Here is a 19,751-nt window from a genome sequence, read left to right on the forward strand (position 1 = left end):
TAAATTGTGTTATTACCTATTATACTATTAATTGCTTGATAATTATGTTTTAGTCATCAAACAAATCTATTGCTTATTTTTGACAAAAGATAACCAAGCTTTAAAATTTTAGTGCAAGATTTCTAAGGATTTTACTACATTCACAATTTTGTGACATCTCAATAAAGTGAAATCCACTTGTTTTACAAGTCTTTTTAAAAAAAATAAATTTATAGAAGATAGGTAAGCTTTAAAATTTTAGTACAAGATTTCTGAAGATTTTACTACCTTCACAATTTGGTGACCTCTTCATTTGTAGCCTCAATCATCTCAATAAAATCAAATTCACTTGCGTAGTTATTCTAATTTTTACAATATTTTTAAAAAAAATTTCTCAAATATATTTCAATACATTAATTTCTAATTTCTAATATTTCATAAATTTTAATCTCTATAAACAATTGATATATATTATAATTCTTTTGTGACATCTTGATATATATTAAATATCACTTATAGACATTAATTATACTTTGAAATCATAAATGTAAGAGGTAGAAGAAAAGAAGAAAAAGAAAAGCATGAAGTCATTTTGATTTTTTTTGGAACACTAAACTTCCACATAAACATTCCAAGATGATATCCCAAAAGGGAGAGACTCAAGCTCACAAAAAATTCTTGTTAATATTGATTAGACATTCATTTGTGAAGTGTAAGATAAAAATGATTATTTTTTAAAAAGTTAATCAAATGTGGAAAAAGTAAAACTCTAATTAATGCATTTATTAATGCATGATACACTTGTTAGAAAATATTTTTATTTTCTTACAAATGACAAAAAAAACATTAATATAAAATTTAAAAATTAATCCACTTGTCACAAATGTGGAAAAGATAAAGTTGTAATTAATGCATTCATTAATACATGATAGACTTGTTAGAAAATATTTGTATTTTTATTGGAGAAAATTAAATTTTCTCCTTACCAAAAATAGTATGGTCCAATAGAATGAATGAAAAATGTGATTTAGAAAATAATGAAAAATTAGAAAACGATATAAACATTTGAAGTTTCTTCTAATTTTTAAATTTTATGAGTTGATTGATTGCTCAATTGAATTGAATGATTCCAATACTTTCCAACAAAAAATCTCAAAATAGAATAATAATTTTAAAATAAAGTTTATATTAATGAATAAATATACCCACAATAAAACAAATCTAATTTAAGATGAAACTAAAGACTTCTCTACATGCATATTTAACAACACTAACTTCCCCATTAAGAGAATTATATTTGACGGGGTACAAAGAACGATACCTAGCGTTAGAGAGTGACGAGCCCATTTTTTTTCCCGAGTTCAACAGGGTCTCAATCCATACGCATATTTATCTCGACTTACGGAAGCCAGAAATACCTTCCAAAGAGGGCTAAGAAGAAGAGGGAAAATCTGATAGTTGAAAAATTCAGTGCAGAAGAGAAAAATCAATGGCAGGTACAGGAGCAGGGCCAGGAACAGGTGGAGGCTTCGGGAGAAACCGAAACCCAGGGCGCAATGCTGATGACGATGAGAAGCTAATCTTCGAGACGAGCGCTGGTGTAGAGGCAATCACCAGCTTCGATCAGATGGGCATCCGCGACGATCTTCTTCGTGGGATATATCAATACGGCTTTGAAAAACCCTCTGCCATTCAGCAGAGAGCCGTCATGCCCATCATCAGCGGCCGTGATGTTATTGCTCAAGCTCAGTCTGGTACGGGCAAGACCTCCATGATCGCCCTCACAGTCTGTCAGATGATTGATACCTCCATTCGCGAGTAAGTTTTTCACTATTCTTTCATTCTATTTCTGCATTTTGTTCTCCCTCTAAAGAATAAGAAGCAAATTAAGTTGGGGTTTTTAGGTTTTCAGTGAATTCGACAAGATATAGGTATAAACCACTTATAAAGTGGGCGCGATAGCCATTTAAAAAAAAAATTAAAATATGGGAGAAATGAATTTCCCAGAGGAAAATCGTAACTTATGTGGGGGGGATGTTTCTCTTTTCTCGAAACCTGTTTACTTAGTATCTTGCTATGCAACCGAAACCTGTTGACTTACTAGTTTGACGTAAAATTGGCTGAGTAGATATCCTTCAGTCCTTTAGGTCTAGTAGAAAGTTAAATTATCTCAATTTGTGCACCCTAGCAGTGGTTTATTATCACCTTCTAACATAAATATGTCTAGTACAAAGTTAAATTATTTCAATTCGTGCACACTAGCAGTGGTTTATTATCACCTTCTAACATAAATATTTGTTAGGGACACACTTTCAAAAAAGAATGTACTTTCACGAGACGTTAAATTGTATTGAGTGAGAAGGCATTTTCACTAATACCAGATATTGGCGTGGAAGTTTTCTTGGATGGAGCTGCGTGCATCCCATTGGTTTCCCTAGGTTTTTTTTCACCCTTAATCAAGTTCATTATTTACAACGACCCAGCTAGTTGGTGTTTAGTACCGCTATTAAGTTCTTTTTATGGCTTGTTACCAACGATTGTGACATTCGCCTGCCTAATTTAAGGGTATTAATTGGACACCTATTCTAGTTCATGATGCTCAATTGAGAATTAGATAAAGTTTCTATAAAACAATTTCTTATTTTTTGATTATGCGGCCAGTTTTTTTGTAACCATGTTAGGTCTCTCATAATCCAAGACATTCCATCTTAGTTTTAATGCTTTGACTGGCTAATTTTAGTTTGTTAGGTCATCGCCCAATTTGGTGATTGTAATTTCCCTTGTAGAAGTTTAAAGGAGATTTTTTTTGCCATTTACCTTATGCATTGGTTAAAGTTTGCACTCATATTTTTTGAGATTAAGCTCGGTAGAAAACTCAAAATTGGCAATCTACCCACAGTTGTTATACAGGTGAATGTAAGGAACCTTAAAGATTATCCCTCCTGTTGAATTGTTGCTGGCATTAACATCATTCATTCCCAGGCTCTACTCTCAAGTACACATAAACCGATCAAATTTAGTTTGAATGGGCGAAGACCTTGATAACATTTCTGGCATGGAATATCTGTGCAAGTTTTTGTCCAATGTCTGACACAATAATTAGTATGATGCGCTTAGATATTAATTTTTTTGGTTTTCCTTACAGTTGAATGGCCAATTTAATAAGTTGAATATGCTTTACAAGGTGAACGAGCACATGTTGTATAGTGCCAAGTTGCATAATGGTGTAAAGTTTTACATGGCTAGTATATAAAAGTAGTGACCATGTATTCCCATTTTTCTTTCAATTCAATTAGAGTTGTATTGCAGTACTTTGCTAAATATTGATAGCTACATTCATTTTTGTATTGCAGCACTTTGCTAAATATTGATAGCTACATTCATTTTTGTATTGCAGCACTTTGCTAAATATTGATAGCTACATTAATTTTTGTTTGCTATTATAGGCTTCATTGGTAGCCATTTGTAGCTTTGTAATAAATAACAACTGCGAAACTTAAGGTGGCTAGGTGTCAAATATTCTAATAGATATCCACAGTATCTGTTCTACATCAATTTGAAGAGTATTAGGATAACTAAGCTACCAGTCTTTGTACTTGTTTGGGTTTTGATTCACTGGTTTTGCTTGTGGAGTTAGCTAGCCTGTACAAAAACACATAAAAATAAGAAACAGGTACATATTTTCAACTGAAAATATTAAATATATTAATAACACATTCTGTAACATATTTAATGTATAATAAATTAATAATATTTAAAAGCCTTATACAATGCTATTATATAATTAAACCGAATATATAATATTATAATGCAGTTAAAGATATTTGAATAAAATTAGGTGTAGTAAAGATCTTCTAATAACCAATGATAATAGAATTTCCTGTGAATGTGTTGTTTGAAGGTGGTAAGGTGTTGCCGATTATGACTAGGAGCTCTTGAAGAAGAGTTTGATCTGCTGTAGAAGTGGAATTATTTCACAGAAATCATGACCTCCAAGTCTTATTTGGCTATGATATACCCTAATCGTGCACATCTCTCCAACTAGTGATTAGTGTTTTCTTTTTTAAATAAGAGATTTGAAAAATTATAAATACATCTGAAAGGGGTTTGCTAGGTAATGAAAATTTTCTTGGATTCATGCTCGATGAACCTGGAATGTTTCCTATGCACTGCCACAAGTTTTTTGATGGATTGTCTTTGAATCTGGGACTGATACAAACTGAACCTGGATGAGTAAAATAGGGATAGTCCCTTTGAATGAGGTGGTATTTTGTGTAATAGTCACATTTCAAATAAAGTGGTACTTTATACAAAGTCTTGTACTACACCCATTTGATAAGTTCACTTGGAATAATGATAGGATTGTTTTTTTGTCTTCAAGTGGGTAGTGAATAATGATATATGTACACCTTGATTTGAAAATTTTGAGGTAATTATGTGCCGCATATGCCTCATTAAGTGCTACCTTTGTTTAGTCAAGGCCAAGGCCATGTTGCCTTAGTTAGACCATGTTCATTCTTATACATGTCACTTCCTTAAGAGTTATGACGTATATTCAAGGGACCCTTTTCTATGTAATTCATGCATTTACTTTGTGGTTGATTTTGTTTATGTTGCCTCTTTACTGAAATAGTATGTTTTATTGTATATTGCAATTTTTCAACCCTTATTTCATATTATAAGAGTTTTCTCTTATTTAGATCAACGGATCTGTGCTCATTGATTGGATTCTCATTGAATATTACCTAGTAGCATAGCATTCTTTTTTAGGAGTTTGTTTGCATTTCCTAAGAAGTAAGTAAGAGATCTGGGACTTCGCTTTGAAAGTTCCATTTTGGTGATTTTTTGTGTCAGATTAGAAACGACCATGACAGACAAGTTTGGTGAGACATGAAGTCTTGCCTTTTTGTTTCAATTCTGTTTGAAATGTAACAAAAGAAATGAATTAATTGTAAAATTCTTCAAATTGGATCAGTTTCAAGTTCAACAAAAGACTTTTTTTTGTTTGTTTTGGGCATGTTGCCCGAGGTTGCACAGTTGCCATTGCAGTTGCAGGGACAGGTCTGTGCATCAAATAGTATTTGTGCTTTTTTGATTTTTGTGAAATTTTCAATAAAAACTTTTATTGTAAAGGCCTTTTAATAAGTGCTTTATGGATACCGGCTGGGTATCCATTTACCTTGTCTCAATGGGATACAATCCGTTTCATGTATGGCGTATGAGGCCCTATGTCCACTTGGGACTGATTGTATGAAATGAGTGACAGTCTTTGTTTAAATTTCTTATGCAGGTTCTAAACACCACCCAGAAATAGATCCTTTTGTTGCTTTTGCTTTGCTTGACACGTCACTCAAGGCAGCTCGTCCAGCACCTCAATGCCACTCAAGCTTCAACTAGTTTGCTGCTGAATGGCCCTGGCACTGCTTTGTCTGATTGCTGCTAGTTGGATGCCACCTAAGTTACTGATTTGAATGCGGAAGTGGAAGTGGATACAGGATGCAGGATTTTTTTAATAAATTTTTTGGGTACAGATGCATTTGGAAACGTGAACATATATATATATATATATATATGCAAAGAATTTAAGAAACTTATAAATACAAGAACTTAAGAGTTAGAAATTTATAAATATACAAACATACATCATTTGATAGTATCATAATACATATGATACTTCAGCATTGATCAAGATTCAAGATATTTCTAATGTCAATTAAATAGTTTAGATTTCAAATAAAAACTTCATAGGTACAAATATTCATGTTCTAGACTCCATGTCCAAACTACAAAATCAAAAACAGAGTTCATGATTCAATGTCATAGTTCACTAATCAGAATCATAAGGATTTTCAAAAAAATCTGGATCCTCATCTCCATCTGCTGCAAGGTTGATATCATTTGAACCAAGAAAGGTTCCACATGTGCTAGATGCAAACAAAATGAGAACAGTAAACCCAGCTGCAAACAAAATGGAGATTGAATGGTTGAAAGGCCTCTATTAGGGCCGTTTTTAGGGTCTGGCACAAAAAATTATAATAAAATGTGCAAATAAGCACATGTCTTAAATTGTTTTGAAGTGAAATTTGCAATTTTTTTGACTTTTTCTGTGTGGATGCTGACAGAAGCTCCCAGGTGCCCTGTGGGTGCCACCAGGATGCCACTCACAGGCACCTGGATGCCTGAAACAGGCATCTGCCTGCATCCGGGTGTATGTGAGTGGCATCTGGGTGGCACCCACAGGGCTTCCGTCAGTATCCATGATTCCGTATGTATCCGCTTCCAGCTCCAGACATTTCCTGCAAGTATCGGTATCTAAGGATGCTACAATTGCCGAAGGTTTAGTCAACTTCAGAGTGTAATATATTGGAAATTTTGAGATATCTTTTTTTTTTTTTTTAATATGGGTCAATTCTACATGTGCTAGTATAATCTGTTTTGGTTCATTATGGTCAATTTCTTAGAATCCATGTTTTGTCAAATTTGACTGTGTAGTTCTTGTTTTGAGATCCTTTGGAGGGCTAGACTTTGCTTAACAAATTTATTGTATGGTCTTTTCTTTGAAAGTGCTTTCTTGTATACTTCATGGTGCTGCTGTTCTTTTTGCCCGTTTATTCTGAAATTGTAATGTCAGCAGTATGTCCCTTTTTCTGTTCCTAATGCGCCTTATTTTAATAGTGTTTATAAATGGTAGTATACATTATTTAATATTAATATAAATAATAGATGAATAATTATAAATAAATAAAATTTTAAACTTAAATAAATTAAAATTTAAAAGTTGGTCCTCATTTTGGGGCCTTGGGCCCCTGTTATAGTTTGAGCAGTGAAGTCTTTTGGAGGATATAAGGACATAACATAATTTCAATGTGTTTCATTAAAATGTAAGACAGGGTCTTCCAGCACTCATATTTGAAGGAGTTCAAATTCACATTTAAAGAAGTTAACTCGTCTCTTTCTTGGCAGTAATTGAGAGTTAATTCATGATCTCTTGGACAATTTGCTTCCTGAAGTCATGTATCATCCATTTATTTGGTAGTTGGTTTTGATTATTGTTTTGTCAGAATGGCATCTTTTATTTCATGTTGCAACCCTTGTTGTCTTTATGATCTTTTTTATATTTTAACATTCTTATATCACTGAAATCATAGGACGTGTTTGCTGACTTGATTGCCCATAGACAGCCCTTAGATTCCCCATTAAGGATTATGAATAAACATTGCAGGTTACATTGTTCAGGTTTCTGTTATCAGAAAATAGCATACTTGCCTAAATGAAAAATTAATAAATTACTTGCCATTGTTATACATGATTAGTACCTTTATCAAACCTGCATACACATTCTTTAAGTAAACAGCATGTCCAAACACCTATCCAAGCTTACAAACTTGGTCTTAGCACATTTGAAAAATATACCAATTGAGGTATAAAAATTGTAACTGCTGCATTACTCAGCTATCAAAATGAAACGGCTACTTAGCAACATTCGTGCAGCCACAGCCTGTACAAAATGGAAATTATTGCAAATGTTGCCTACATGAATTGGTGACTGAATTCTTCATTTTAAGGAGTCAACTACCCTTAATTTCCCAGTCAAGGCATTGGGATCACCCTCGGCGCACCTTTGTCCCTGTGGAACACCTACACTGTGTGCCTTTCCCTATTTTGGTGGTAGGTAACCAAAGCATGCTTTAAAAGAAGATTTATTAGTAGAAGAATGGCTTTGTGTATTGTAAGAATGTTCTATAGATCCCAAACTGTGATTCTGAGTTTTAACCCCTTAAGAGCTGTATGGATGCAATATAAACAAGTTTCAAAAAGCTATAGAGCTAGTTAGTATCCGACTCCTACTCCAGTGCAGTCCAAAAGCTCCCCAAAAATATGGCGATTGCTATCCAACATACTAGAACTTTGCAAATCATACCGAGTTTGACATTTAAGTAAAAGAATAATCCAGATGCATCATTGCCCCTTAAAGATTTTTCTTGCAAGAAATGAGGATGCACATGTTTCTAAACCAGTGTACAGCAATAACGCAATAATCACACTGTACCTTTGATCTGAACAAATATTATTAAATCCATGGATATGCTTTGCCATGGTCTAGAAGGAACTAGTATTGGCATATACAGATCCAATTTAGCATATTTCTAGTTCTACTAATGAGATTGGTAGTCATAAGTTGCTGGTACAAATCTATTTGCCTATTATTTTGTCGATTAGAATACTATGAGAAGTTCAGATTTTAAGATCTCATTTTGTTGTTTATCTGTCTAGAAATAAAATGTTTGTTCATCCCAAACTTACTTGGCCTTGCTTGATTACTTCTTTTTCTGCTACTTGTTTTGCTGAAACCAGATGATAATGATTATAATAATTTTATATTTGCAACCCAAGTTTTTCTGCTAGTGATTGAATCAAATTTATTTGGGAGTAAAAGGAGAAGACTATCATCAGCCCTACCGTTAATCAGGCAGACCTCTCTGTGAATGGAATATAACTATATAAGCAATTCTTTCATCCTTTTAGAGTATCATCCACTCTTTTTCCTTTGAACCAAATTCTTTGTCATCTTTCTTTTATTTTTCTTTTGAATGGATGCAAATCTGGATGCAACTGCAACAAGTCTTACCTATATGAGCTTCAACATCTCAACACACACCATCATATATATTATTTGTAACCAAAAGTATTAGTTGGTTTGATCTTACCTTTCCATTTCTTCCCATTCATTGACTCTTAGGACCATCTTGCTGTTTTTGACGGTGAATGCAGTTCCTTATTGTCTATCTCAAGTTAATGGGCTCTAGCACACATGCATCTTTTTCTTTTGGCTTAGCCAATACATCATCTTACCCTAGGTACTGTTCAATATGTCACGATCAAGCATATCTTTGCCCATATAGTCATCTTTTTGCGGAGATCTGTGATTTGAGACTGTGCCTTTTTGTTGACTTTGGCCTGAAATGTTTGTTAATCAATATAACCTTCTCTTAATAACAAATAGGATACAATTGTATCATAACCAATGTTTAAAATCATTCCTTTTATAATTTTCTGGTAACTTTCATCATATGCCCAAGGAATGAACATTTGGATGCTCTTCAACCTTGCAAAAGCAGTTGGCTGCGTGGAGTAAGGGAAACTATAAGTGTTTCAATCAGCTCTACTATCTATAGGGCTGAGTGAACTGAACTGAAATCTGAATGAATGTTTTTGTTTGGCATTTACTTCACATTCAGAGTGTTAAATTTATATGTTGGCCTTTGCTTTGAATGGAGCTTGAGCTTGGCTAGAATTGTTGCTCCTCCTCACATGCCTGAGTCTGTAACTCCTCAGTTGTTTTTGGATTTGCATAGAATTCTCTAGTTTTTGCACAAGAGCCTGTTGATTTTCTTTAACCTCTCAAAGTTCTCCATGGAGTGAGAAATGCTTGCTTCCCCCAACTTGTTGGATCTCTCTTCACCATCTAATGACATTCTTTTCTTCCTCAAGTACCATGCTTTTGATTTCCCTATTCCACTTGTAGGAGACACGTTATGTTGGAAAGAGACTAGGATCCATCTTCCACATTGATTGCTCTAGAAATGGAAATGAGTTTGTAAAATTATGACGCTACACAAAGCAAACAAAATCACAACAAAGAATGGAAAAATCTTGCTTGGATACTAAGAGAATCCTTAATTAGCATAGATATTGTATTACTCAACTTACCAAAACAAATCCTATTCTCTATGAGCATTGTTTGATTGAATTGATTGTTGATCCTTAGTAATAAGGTTGAACATAACTAGTGTAAGAAGCACATTGGAGAACACAAAATTATTAGGGAAATTTAAATATGGAGAAGACCTTCATTCAAAGAGTTAGAGAATTCCGCTTCATGTCTCTATCTTTTCGAGCAATTGTAGTTATACAGTTGTATCGAGGTTCTTCATGCATGTTCTTTCCATGGACAACATTGTTGAAAATAATTGTTCAATTGTATATTGTCTTTGATGTTACACAAAATGTCAAGTCTTTACCAGTCAGTGTCTACCTAGCTCACTCGGGCGATGAAGACAATTTCCAGTGTTTGTCAAGCATTCTAGAGTAAACCAAGTTCAGAGACAGTATTTGCCGAGCTTCACTCGGGCACTAAAGAAAGTTTGTAGGAAGACAATGTCCACTGAGTTCACTCGGGCACCGAAGAGAAGTTGGTATGTAACCAATGTTAACCAAGCTCACTCGGTTACGAAAGGAATTTAGTTTAGGATGCAGTGTTAACCAAATTCACGTGGTTAACAAAGGAAGTCTGAGGAAAGTCTTTTCTGAGTTAGTGTTGACTGAGCTGGGTTGGCTAACGAAGGATTTTCTTGAATCAACATATTTAGTTTGATGTATTTATTTAAGTCTAGCCGACTTAAGGGATGAATATTGAATATTTGGAAGTGTATTCAAGCCGACTTGACTATGCAAAAGATATGAGTATAAGGTCAAGTTGTGAGATTGAAAGAGAGAAGCATGGGATTGAAAAGATAAACCAAGGAAGCGAATTGAAAGGATAGCAGAGTATCCCGAGTTGACCGAGCTGCAAGGTTTTATTTGATCAAGGAGGATCAAGTATTCAAGCCAGAACAAAGATCTAAAATTAGCAATATAGTTGCTTCAGCAATCGGGTCGTATCATTGTTACTCTCTAATAATTGTAGCAGTGTATCAAATCTCTTAACAGAGTTAGCTTAACAACTATTTGCTAGATCCTCTAGCAGGGTGGCTTTTCTAGATTGAAGTGTCTAAAGATCTCTAACAAGGCCACTCCTAGTAGGGTGATTAAATCTTTTAACAGGGTCACTCCTAACAGTGTGTATTGTAACTTTTAACAGGGTTGGCACATAATAGGGCTCACTTCAGAAGAGTGAAGAACAATAACTAGTTGCAATTGGTGGTTTTTCTCAAATTGGGTTTCCACGTTAAATCTTGGTGTCATATGTGTTCATGTTATTTGCTTTCTGTTCTGCAGTTAAGTTAATTGTGGTTAGTCACATTAAACATCTAAAGAAGTAATATTTCAGTGCGTATTGAGTTATAATAATTCTTAGTGTTCTCCGAGTGTTTCAGTGCTAATTGAGTTACAACAGTATTTTCAGTTTCAGTAGAGTTTGGTTTTGATTTGCATTGACATCTAAGGGATCTGGGATTTATTTTTGTGGTAACTGATTCACCCCTTCCCTTTTAGTTACTCCTCTTATATTTCCAACAACTGGTTCTTCATGCATGTTCTTTCCATAGACAGCATATGCCCAAACACTTATATCTATACAAGCTCTTTAACTTGCACTCTACATTACCACCTCTTGAAGATACTTTAGATTGTAGCAGTATGATTTTGACTCAAACATATGCAACCAACCCAGCATTAAGTCTGTTGGTGTCTCCCACATTTACCTTATTGTTAAAAGTTTAAGGGAATAAACTAATGATATACAGAATTTGCAAAAATAAAACTGCTACATAAGGCAATCGAGATATTTAAACCACCCTATTAAGTACTGGCAATCACCCAACTGCTTCCTACATAATTTGACAGGTGTGCAATTACTGCCAACTTACACAAGTGGTTTCTCTGCCATCCACATAATTCTACCTATTTTGTTAATATCTTACTCATTGTATTTGAGGAGTTCTCAACACTTGCAACCACACAGAAATAGCTCACAAACCAGCTTGGATTGTGCAATCGCCCTTAAACACTACTTGAGCAATGACAAGCAAACAAAAAAGTATGGCAATGGAGGTTTGAAGTTTTCTTTTTCGTTCACAAATTTACAAATGAGACATGTTTTACCCGTTAGTCCTTTTTAGTGGACTATTTTAGGGTTGGAGGACTGAATTGGCTTAAATAGATCAAAAAAGAAATTTGGAAAAGTCAAAAAATCATTAAAACTGGTCAAAGTTTGCCTGGCTTCTTCCAATCACACCCAAGTTCGGTGCAAACTCTCGTAAATTTACCCCACATCCTTCAATGGGAACAATTGGTGAATTCGCAAGACCTTGTCCATGTTTGGGCTGGGTTGCATCCAGACCAGAATTTTGGCCGGAGCAGACTTGACCCTGGGCCACCAGCATAGAATCTGGTAACATAGACTATTTATTTAATAATTATGTGTCTATATTGCTTTTGAAGTAATGAAAATCTCCTTTAATAACCTTGAAAATTGTGTTAAAAAATGTGTGTTTTTTATGAATGTCCTATCCTGCCATATCCTAATTGGGGGTTTAAAAATGGTTGTATCTGTATCCATATAACTTTGAAAATAAATAAAAATAAAATAAAACAGAGGGCCTAAAGTAAATTGCATATAAAAAGAAGTCAGGGCTCACACTAAAGAGTCCAATTTTGTCATTTCACTATTGCTTTCAACTCAGAGTTTGAAGTATTCAAGGACAAAAACTCTTGTTACCATATTTAGATTTGAGGATGAAAGTTATTATATCCATTTGATGTGGTTCCGCTTGGGAATCACAATTGTGCTGAATTGTTGGTGATAATTTCAGGTTTTGAAGTAATTTTCAATTTGCTATAGTGCTGCTACAGTAGCATAAATGTATCATGTTAGATGTTGATTTTTTAATTTTTATCTGTTATTTGATGTTTCCAGTCAAGTCACAAGGTTCAAACCCAACGTTTGATCATTGTTCTGGCCATATTTGATGTTCTGTCTAGGTTTTTGATTATTCTGCTGTTAGTGTGAGTCATGTTTTTGTGATTTCTAGGCTTCAATTTTACTCCCAGGGCAGCTATACAGCTGTTCGCTACTAATTTGAAAAGGGGTTGAGGACAATTTATCATGTGTTACTGAATGAGGGTTGTTTTTGGTCAATTGCTCCTGTTGAGGAAGGGTTTTCAGATCTGTTTTCTACATGTTGTAGGCTATCCAGCTGCTGCCACTTTTGATAAGGTCTCCATACAGCCTCTTTTACCCATGCACCATCATTTACTAGGGTTTACACCAGCTAAAACATCATTTCCAGCCTGCAGTTGTTTTGGATAATAGGCTGTTAAGTTATTATTATTGTGAGTGTATTTATTATATATTCATAATCTGGAATCAGACAAGTTCCTTTATAATTGATTTGAGGCTTTTACAAGTAATGAAGTAGGGTTTGTAACCATTGAAAGTGAATGGTTTCCAAAAATCTTGAGTTGTCATTCTTTAGAGTAGCGAGATTGCTATGTATGAATGAATTATAAAGAATGTATTGGGGTTTCAGCATCATAACAGTCTCTAAATGGTTCAGTTCTGTTTTCTTAGTTAATTTATAATTCGTGTTGGAGCAATTCACAAGGGTTTCATACATTTTCAGTATCATATATCAGTAATTTGATTACTTTCCTGTCTTTGAGGGTTGCATAATTCATATTATAGCTGAGGAGGGTTGGATTTGCGGTTCACAGTATGCCTTTTATTGATAAGGGTTTTCAATTTTAACAACTTGCTGATCAGCATTAATTTTCAATAGGGTTTGGCACCTACATTTGGTATTGTTTGATATTCGAGCTTTGCTTGTGCAGAAAAATCATCTATTTCCTAAGGTTGTTCACTTGGGGACATTTATTAATAATTTTGGTCTTCATGAGAATAACGAGTCAGTGTTTTCTGCAGACACCTTATTCTAACTTGGATCAACTTGACTTCCGTGCTTGACTTATGATATAGTTAAACTTTTAATTTGCTCTTCAGAAGTTATTATTAGGTTCTGCAGCACTTTAAAAGATTGCTAAGTTGGTCCTAAGAAGTTAATTTGACACTTAAATTTAGTTGCATTGTAAGAAGTTAGTTGACACTTACATTTACTTGCATTGTAAGAAGTTAATTTGACACTTGCATTTACTTCAATTGAGTCTTATGCAGTCTTTATGTCATGTGTAGGGTTCAAGCATTGATTGTCTCACCCACCAGAGAACTTGCAGCCCAAACAGAGAAAGTGATTCTTGCTATAGGAGATTTTATAAATGTTCAAGCTCATGCATGTATTGGTGGCAAGAGTATAGGGGAAGATATTAGAAAACTGGAATATGGTGTTCACGTGGTATCAGGAACCCCTGGAAGAGTATGTGATATGATTAAAAGGAGGACTTTAAGGACTAGAGCTATCAAACTGCTTGTCCTTGTAAGTATGCATATCTTGATCATAGCTTAGGATTGAAATTTTGAGAACTAATTGCAAGTATTTTTGGTGACTTGATATGTTTATTTATTTCTGATTTCAATTTCCAACAGGATGAATCTGATGAGATGCTTAGCAGAGGATTCAAGGACCAGATATATGATGTTTATCGATATCTTCCCCCAGAGCTCCAGGCATGTTTTTTTGGTCCAATGATAGTTTTTGATTCTTGGTCTGAAAGTTTACAAAAAACAACAGTTCTTTAGACGATGTGCATTTGCTATCATTTATCTTTACCCTAAGGTTTTTGTTTTGTTTCTTTTATGTTAATTTATAAAGGCGGTGTCTACATTTTCATTAGTCTTAGGTTTTGTGAAAAATATTTTTTTAGTATGCCAGGGTTATGGTCTAGTGACAAAAACTAACATTTTGTTGCATATGGATGTGATATGCAAAGTTGTTTCTCTTTTGGTCTTTATTGTAGAATTGAATTTTTCTATTGAAAAAATAGAATTCTAAGAATGGGAATGAATGTTTATCTGTCAAATTCATTCTCTGGGTCTCTTTAATTTGCTATGACAGAATGTTGATCAATATAGAGATCTAAGTTAGCATTGATATATGAGCAGTCTTGCTACTTTGGCTTCTGTTGTAACTTGAAATGTAAGATTTATATCCATTGCAATTGTTAATTAATTTGTTGTTTAATTTTCATTCCCTTTATGTATAGGAAAAGTATCCCTTTTATGTGTAGGAAAAAGTGTATTCATGTTGATAATTTTGTATTTCAAATAGGAATTGATGAATTTGGTAAAAGGTTTGAGCTGATGCATGATGGGTAGTGATTGCACTGGAAGCTTGGTGGGTTGTTGGAAGAGTGCCCTTGAACCTGTACTAGTAATGACATGGTTGCCTTCGCAAGTTCTTCTATATTTGACATTATAATTTTGTGGGTCAAATAATGTGGTATTGGTATTTCAAGTAGGAAGTGATGAATTTTTGTAAAAGGTTTGAGCTGATGCATGATGTTAGTGATTGCATTGGAAGCTTGGTGGGTTGTTGGAAGAGTGCTCTGGAACCTGTACTAGTAACGACATGGTTGCCTTCACAAGCTCTTCTATATTCTGCATTATAATTTTGTGGGTCAAATAAAAAGGCGTGGCTGCTTTCAAGATATGATTGTTAGCCTAGACTTTTCCCTATATCAAACAAACCCTCTTGAACTTCACCTTTTTGCATCTTGCTCATGCTTTTCTACATTGATATTCACTTAAGATTCTGATCCTACTGTATTTGCTTAATGTAAAATAAATTGTTCACATAGTGGTTGAATTTATGTAAGATACTGTAAGCACACCAAGAGTCAAGTTAGGCAAAAGAAATATTCTACGTTTACTCTTGAGCTAATAGGCATAGATATAGTTGATTCTTTTGCATAGATATAGTTGATTCTTTTGATATATATGCTTATCAAAATGTATGCTTTTGCAAATCTTAATTTTCTGAATTTATTATAATAAATTTAGCTTTGATTCTTATGTGCCATTGTCTATGTTTAGAATCCTGAATTCATGAAATTAATTGACCCCAATATTAAATGATGCATCAAGATCTCTCAATGATGCATTGACATCTCTCAACATCTAGTTCCTGCAATGATAGTTTTTGCTTGGGTTGCAAAAAAAACTCATGGAATTTAAACTTGTTAGTTTTCTCAAAGAACTAGAAAAACTAGTAGAGACATATTATATACATTGAACCGTGCATGAGTAAAGGATATATCAAAAAACTAGCACTCCTTAACACTTTCTTGTCTAGCTAATGTTAATGAGCAGTCTGTCATGTATGAATTTAGGATGAGAGCAATATACAATGCAGTGGATGGAAAGTCAGTGTGCCACCTCACTATAAGCACCTACTAATGCATTAAAGGTGCACTGACTTACTACCTGATTACTTAACACATAATATTAACCTTCAGCCTAGTTAAAATTTACACTGACATATATACTGTGTCACTATAGAACTTAAGAGGTGAAATCTTTTGAGGATTTATGAATAAAATTGGTCAATTCAAAAATTCAACCCCAAAAAATGTGATTTAATTATGTCTATTTTATCTCACTTTTTCAATTCTCTCAAACTGTTTGACAGTGGACCTATTGTTTTGACCTTTCTCAAATTGAAAATTTGACATATAAGTTGTTAAAGTCTTTGTTTGTACATAATGTACGGGTGTTTTAGCTTTAATTTATTTTGATGAGCATTTTGATTTTTTTAAACTATTTGATAGAGGACCTGTTGCATCCAGCTGATTTCAAAACAAAACTTTGGTATCACTTCAGTTTATCTTTTTTGTACATTATGTGTGAGTGCAATGGTGATTATTTCAATTTGTCTTCTCCCATTGTTTTTGCTACATTCCGTCATATGCGAATATACAAAGGTGCCACCATAGCATGATTTGAATTTACATGAATGTGTCTCTGGCAATGGTATATGTTGTTTTTGAGCATCAACAAAATTGTTATTGTATCTGACAGGTTGTGCTAATATCTGCAACTTTACCACATGAGATTTTGGAGATGACAAACAAATTCATGACTGACCCTGTACGCATTCTTGTCAAACGTGATGAATTGACACTTGAGGTATGAGCAAGACTGATATTATTGTTGTTGCATTGAACATGCTTTATATGGTTTGTCTTGCTTGATTTCTCAATTAAGAATACTCATGATTTTTTTTTAAATTTTAGGGCATCAAACAATTTTTTGTTGCTGTTGAAAGGGAAGAGTGGAAATTTGACACCCTATGTGATCTTTACGATACACTTACAATCACTCAAGCTGTTATATTTTGCAATACGAAAAGAAAGGTAACACGTGTAAAATAGTTGAATTGTTATGCTGTATGCTTTATGTTAGTTTAACAGCTCACATTATAAATGTACAATTAAAACCTGGTATTTGCATCTATAGGTTGACTGGCTAACAGAAAAGATGCGGACCAATAATTTCACTGTATCAGCGATGCATGGAGATATGCCACAAAAGGAACGTGATGCAATTATGGCCGAATTTCGTGCTGGTACAACACGGGTTTTGATTACCACAGATGTTTGGGCTCGTGGTCTTGATGTTCAGCAGGCAAGTGCTTGTCCTTGGTCCTTTATTCTCTCTTCGTTTAATTTATAATTAACTTGCATCTCATCTTCCATGATTTTCAGGTCTCATTGGTGATAAACTATGACCTTCCCAACAATCGTGAGCTTTACATTCATAGGATTGGTCGCTCAGGTCGTTTTGGTCGAAAGGTATGGCATATAAGAAGTAATTATAATTGTTTTCTTGAATTTGTGTTGCATTAATTTATTTCATAGCATCCTTTCAGGATTAGCTATTTCTCAACTGGTCCCTTGTTTCATATGAAAACCGACTTATTTATCTGATGTGAATATTTCTGGTGATAAATATGCAGGGTGTTGCTATAAATTTTGTTCGAAACGATGATATAAGAATTCTGAGAGACATTGAGCAGTATTATAGTACACAAATAGATGAAATGCCCATGAATGTGGCAGATCTAATCTGATCACACTGTATTTGTAACTTCAGAAGGATTGCTGAGTTTTTTATTTGGATAGCGCATTGAATTTTTCTAAAATTAGCAGCAATGGAGCATGTTTGCTTGAATTAGTTAGACAGGCATGTGCGAGCAAATTAATTTGCCTTAAGAGTTCTAAAATTGGAGTTCAGTTTGGGACAAAAATCATGCCTTTCACACTTAGCCTGAATGGCGCTCTGTATTTTGTAGCTGATTGCATGGGTTGCTGTGTACTGTTCAATGCTCAGAGGTGTATAATGAGTTTGTATCATTTCATTCGACAGAACAAATTTGACATTAATTAGGCTCTATTTGAGTATATTTTATTTATGTACATGTATGTGTAATATTCCTCTTATTCCTTGCAGCTTGTGTTTGGGCATTCACATCATCATTTTGTTTCTAGTTTAAATAACCATATGCAGTGTATGTGATATCCTTGGTTGTTTCCTGTGAGCTGGTACAATATTTCACCAACTTAAATATGTTTATATCAAAATATTCAAATTCCAGCTTGTGAAAAAGTGCACCATCAAGCATGTAGGGCGTTCCCTAAAAAATACATTTCATCATCAATAGATGATCAAGTCAAGCAACTATAATTGAACATGATCAACTTGCTTCTAGATTGAGGAATAAATTTGAGCAGTCTATAAGGTGTAAGAAGCTATGTTTTGGGATATTCATAAGTAATCTGGATTGTTCACGGTTAATAAGGATCCTAGCTGTGGTTAATTGATAATTTGGTAATTAATTTGAGCAGTCTAAGTAGCTTCCATAAGGTCCACTAAGAAGCTTCAATAAGGTCCAAGTGGTGGTTAATTGATATTAACAACGCATTTAATATTCAATGTTAAATTTTATTATCTATCAAAGACATCCTCAATTCCTTGTCAAGCATCGTAGGTGATTTAATAACTAGAAAAGATACATGTTTTAATCTATTTATTCAACAATTATATCTTTTTCACAGCCAAATTACTTGCACAAGCATCTGACTGTAAGGTATGAGTGTAAAGAGCGTTGGCAGCTTTGATGATATCTTTGCCTGACAAGGATATTTTTGGTTGTGCTCTATTATTACCTGATATAAACTGACAACCTAACATTGGTTGGTTTTTCTAAATATTCGTGAGAATCTTGTGCAGGAGATGGTAAGATACTTGGAAGTGTGCACCATTAATCGTGTGGTATAATGCTTTTTTGAACTGCATTTAGAAATAATTGTCGAACATCTTCAACTTGTGAGTTTGCACATATATGGTTATGTAATAACGATTGGATGGAGGCTGCCTGCTTTGTCAGATAGGGCTTCTGTGCCCTTGCCTCATATCTGCGTGTTTGAGGGGGAGAATCAATGTGGGTGTGAGGCTTAGATATTTGCTGTGTTTGGGGATTTTGCAGAGCTTGTCTTTTTTTGTTGTTGAAGTTTTCGTCAGCTTGGTAGTTGCAGTGTGCCCCTGAGCTTGGCTGTGTTCTATCCGGTGGTGCTTTGGTGGCTGTTTTGAGTTGGATTGTGCAATTTTTAGTAAGGTGATTCCTTTTGGAGGTTATTCTTATGTTCGGATGGAGGAAGATAGGGTTTCCAATAGTGCGGTGGTCGCTTGTGCTCGGCTGTTCCTCAGACCGTCTTCATGTGTACATATGTTTAAATTCTATACGTAATAAAGTGAATGGTTGTTTTGTGAGGAGTAATGGTCTTCTAGTCATCCTCATCCAAAAATGTGGCTGTTTGGCGCAAACATCTCCTATTTCTAAATTTCATTGGATTTAAATTTATTTGTTGTTTGAACCCTTGATTCGTCGTTCATTAGAGGTTGAGGGTGAAGATGATGCTTGTTGCGAACAGCTATTTCAAGGTTGTTATTCCCTGCATGTTTGATCGGAATTGTGTTTTTTCAGGGAGGACCATATTTGTACAATCTTGTGGGCACGTTTGCCAAACCCTAACGAGTAAGGATCAATTGAACATAGGAGTTTCTCTCCAAGTCTAGTGTCGCCGTAGCGACTTGATTGGGA

General features: G+C 34.4%; 1 protein-coding gene across 1 annotated transcript; it reads left to right on the forward strand.

The window, feature by feature from the left end:
- Positions 1–1,395: 1,395 nt before the first annotated feature.
- On the forward strand, positions 1,396–18,066 carry EIF4A-III (eukaryotic initiation factor 4A-III). The gene is made up of 8 exons (XM_089811069.1): positions 1,396–1,797; positions 13,889–14,129; positions 14,240–14,320; positions 16,670–16,777; positions 16,885–17,004; positions 17,108–17,275; positions 17,356–17,442; positions 17,607–18,066. Exons 1-8 carry the CDS (start codon positions 1,469–1,471, stop codon positions 17,718–17,720), a joined length of 1,248 nt encoding a protein of 415 aa, XP_089667195.1. The 5' UTR covers positions 1,396–1,468; the 3' UTR covers positions 17,721–18,066.
- Positions 18,067–19,751: the final 1,685 nt, after the last annotated feature.

This window comes from Cupressus sempervirens, chromosome 11 (genome assembly GCF_028749045.1).
Source record: "Cupressus sempervirens isolate cs-2001-9-10 chromosome 11, ASM2874904v1, whole genome shotgun sequence".
In the NCBI taxonomy this organism is placed as follows: domain Eukaryota; kingdom Viridiplantae; phylum Streptophyta; class Pinopsida; order Cupressales; family Cupressaceae; genus Cupressus; species Cupressus sempervirens.

Bases quoted from the DNA above. Each gene is read 5' to 3' on its own strand.
- EIF4A-III (XM_089811069.1), top strand. From the start codon at position 1,469: ATGGCAGGTACAGGAGCAGGGCCAGGAACAGGTGGAGGCTTCGGGAGA. The intron at 16,778-16,884 runs GTATGAGCAAGA...TTTAAATTTTAG, and splicing joins GTGATGAATTGACACTTGAG to GGCATCAAACAATTTTTTGT. The intron at 17,443-17,606 runs GTATGGCATATA...ATAAATATGCAG, and splicing joins CAGGTCGTTTTGGTCGAAAG to GGTGTTGCTATAAATTTTGT.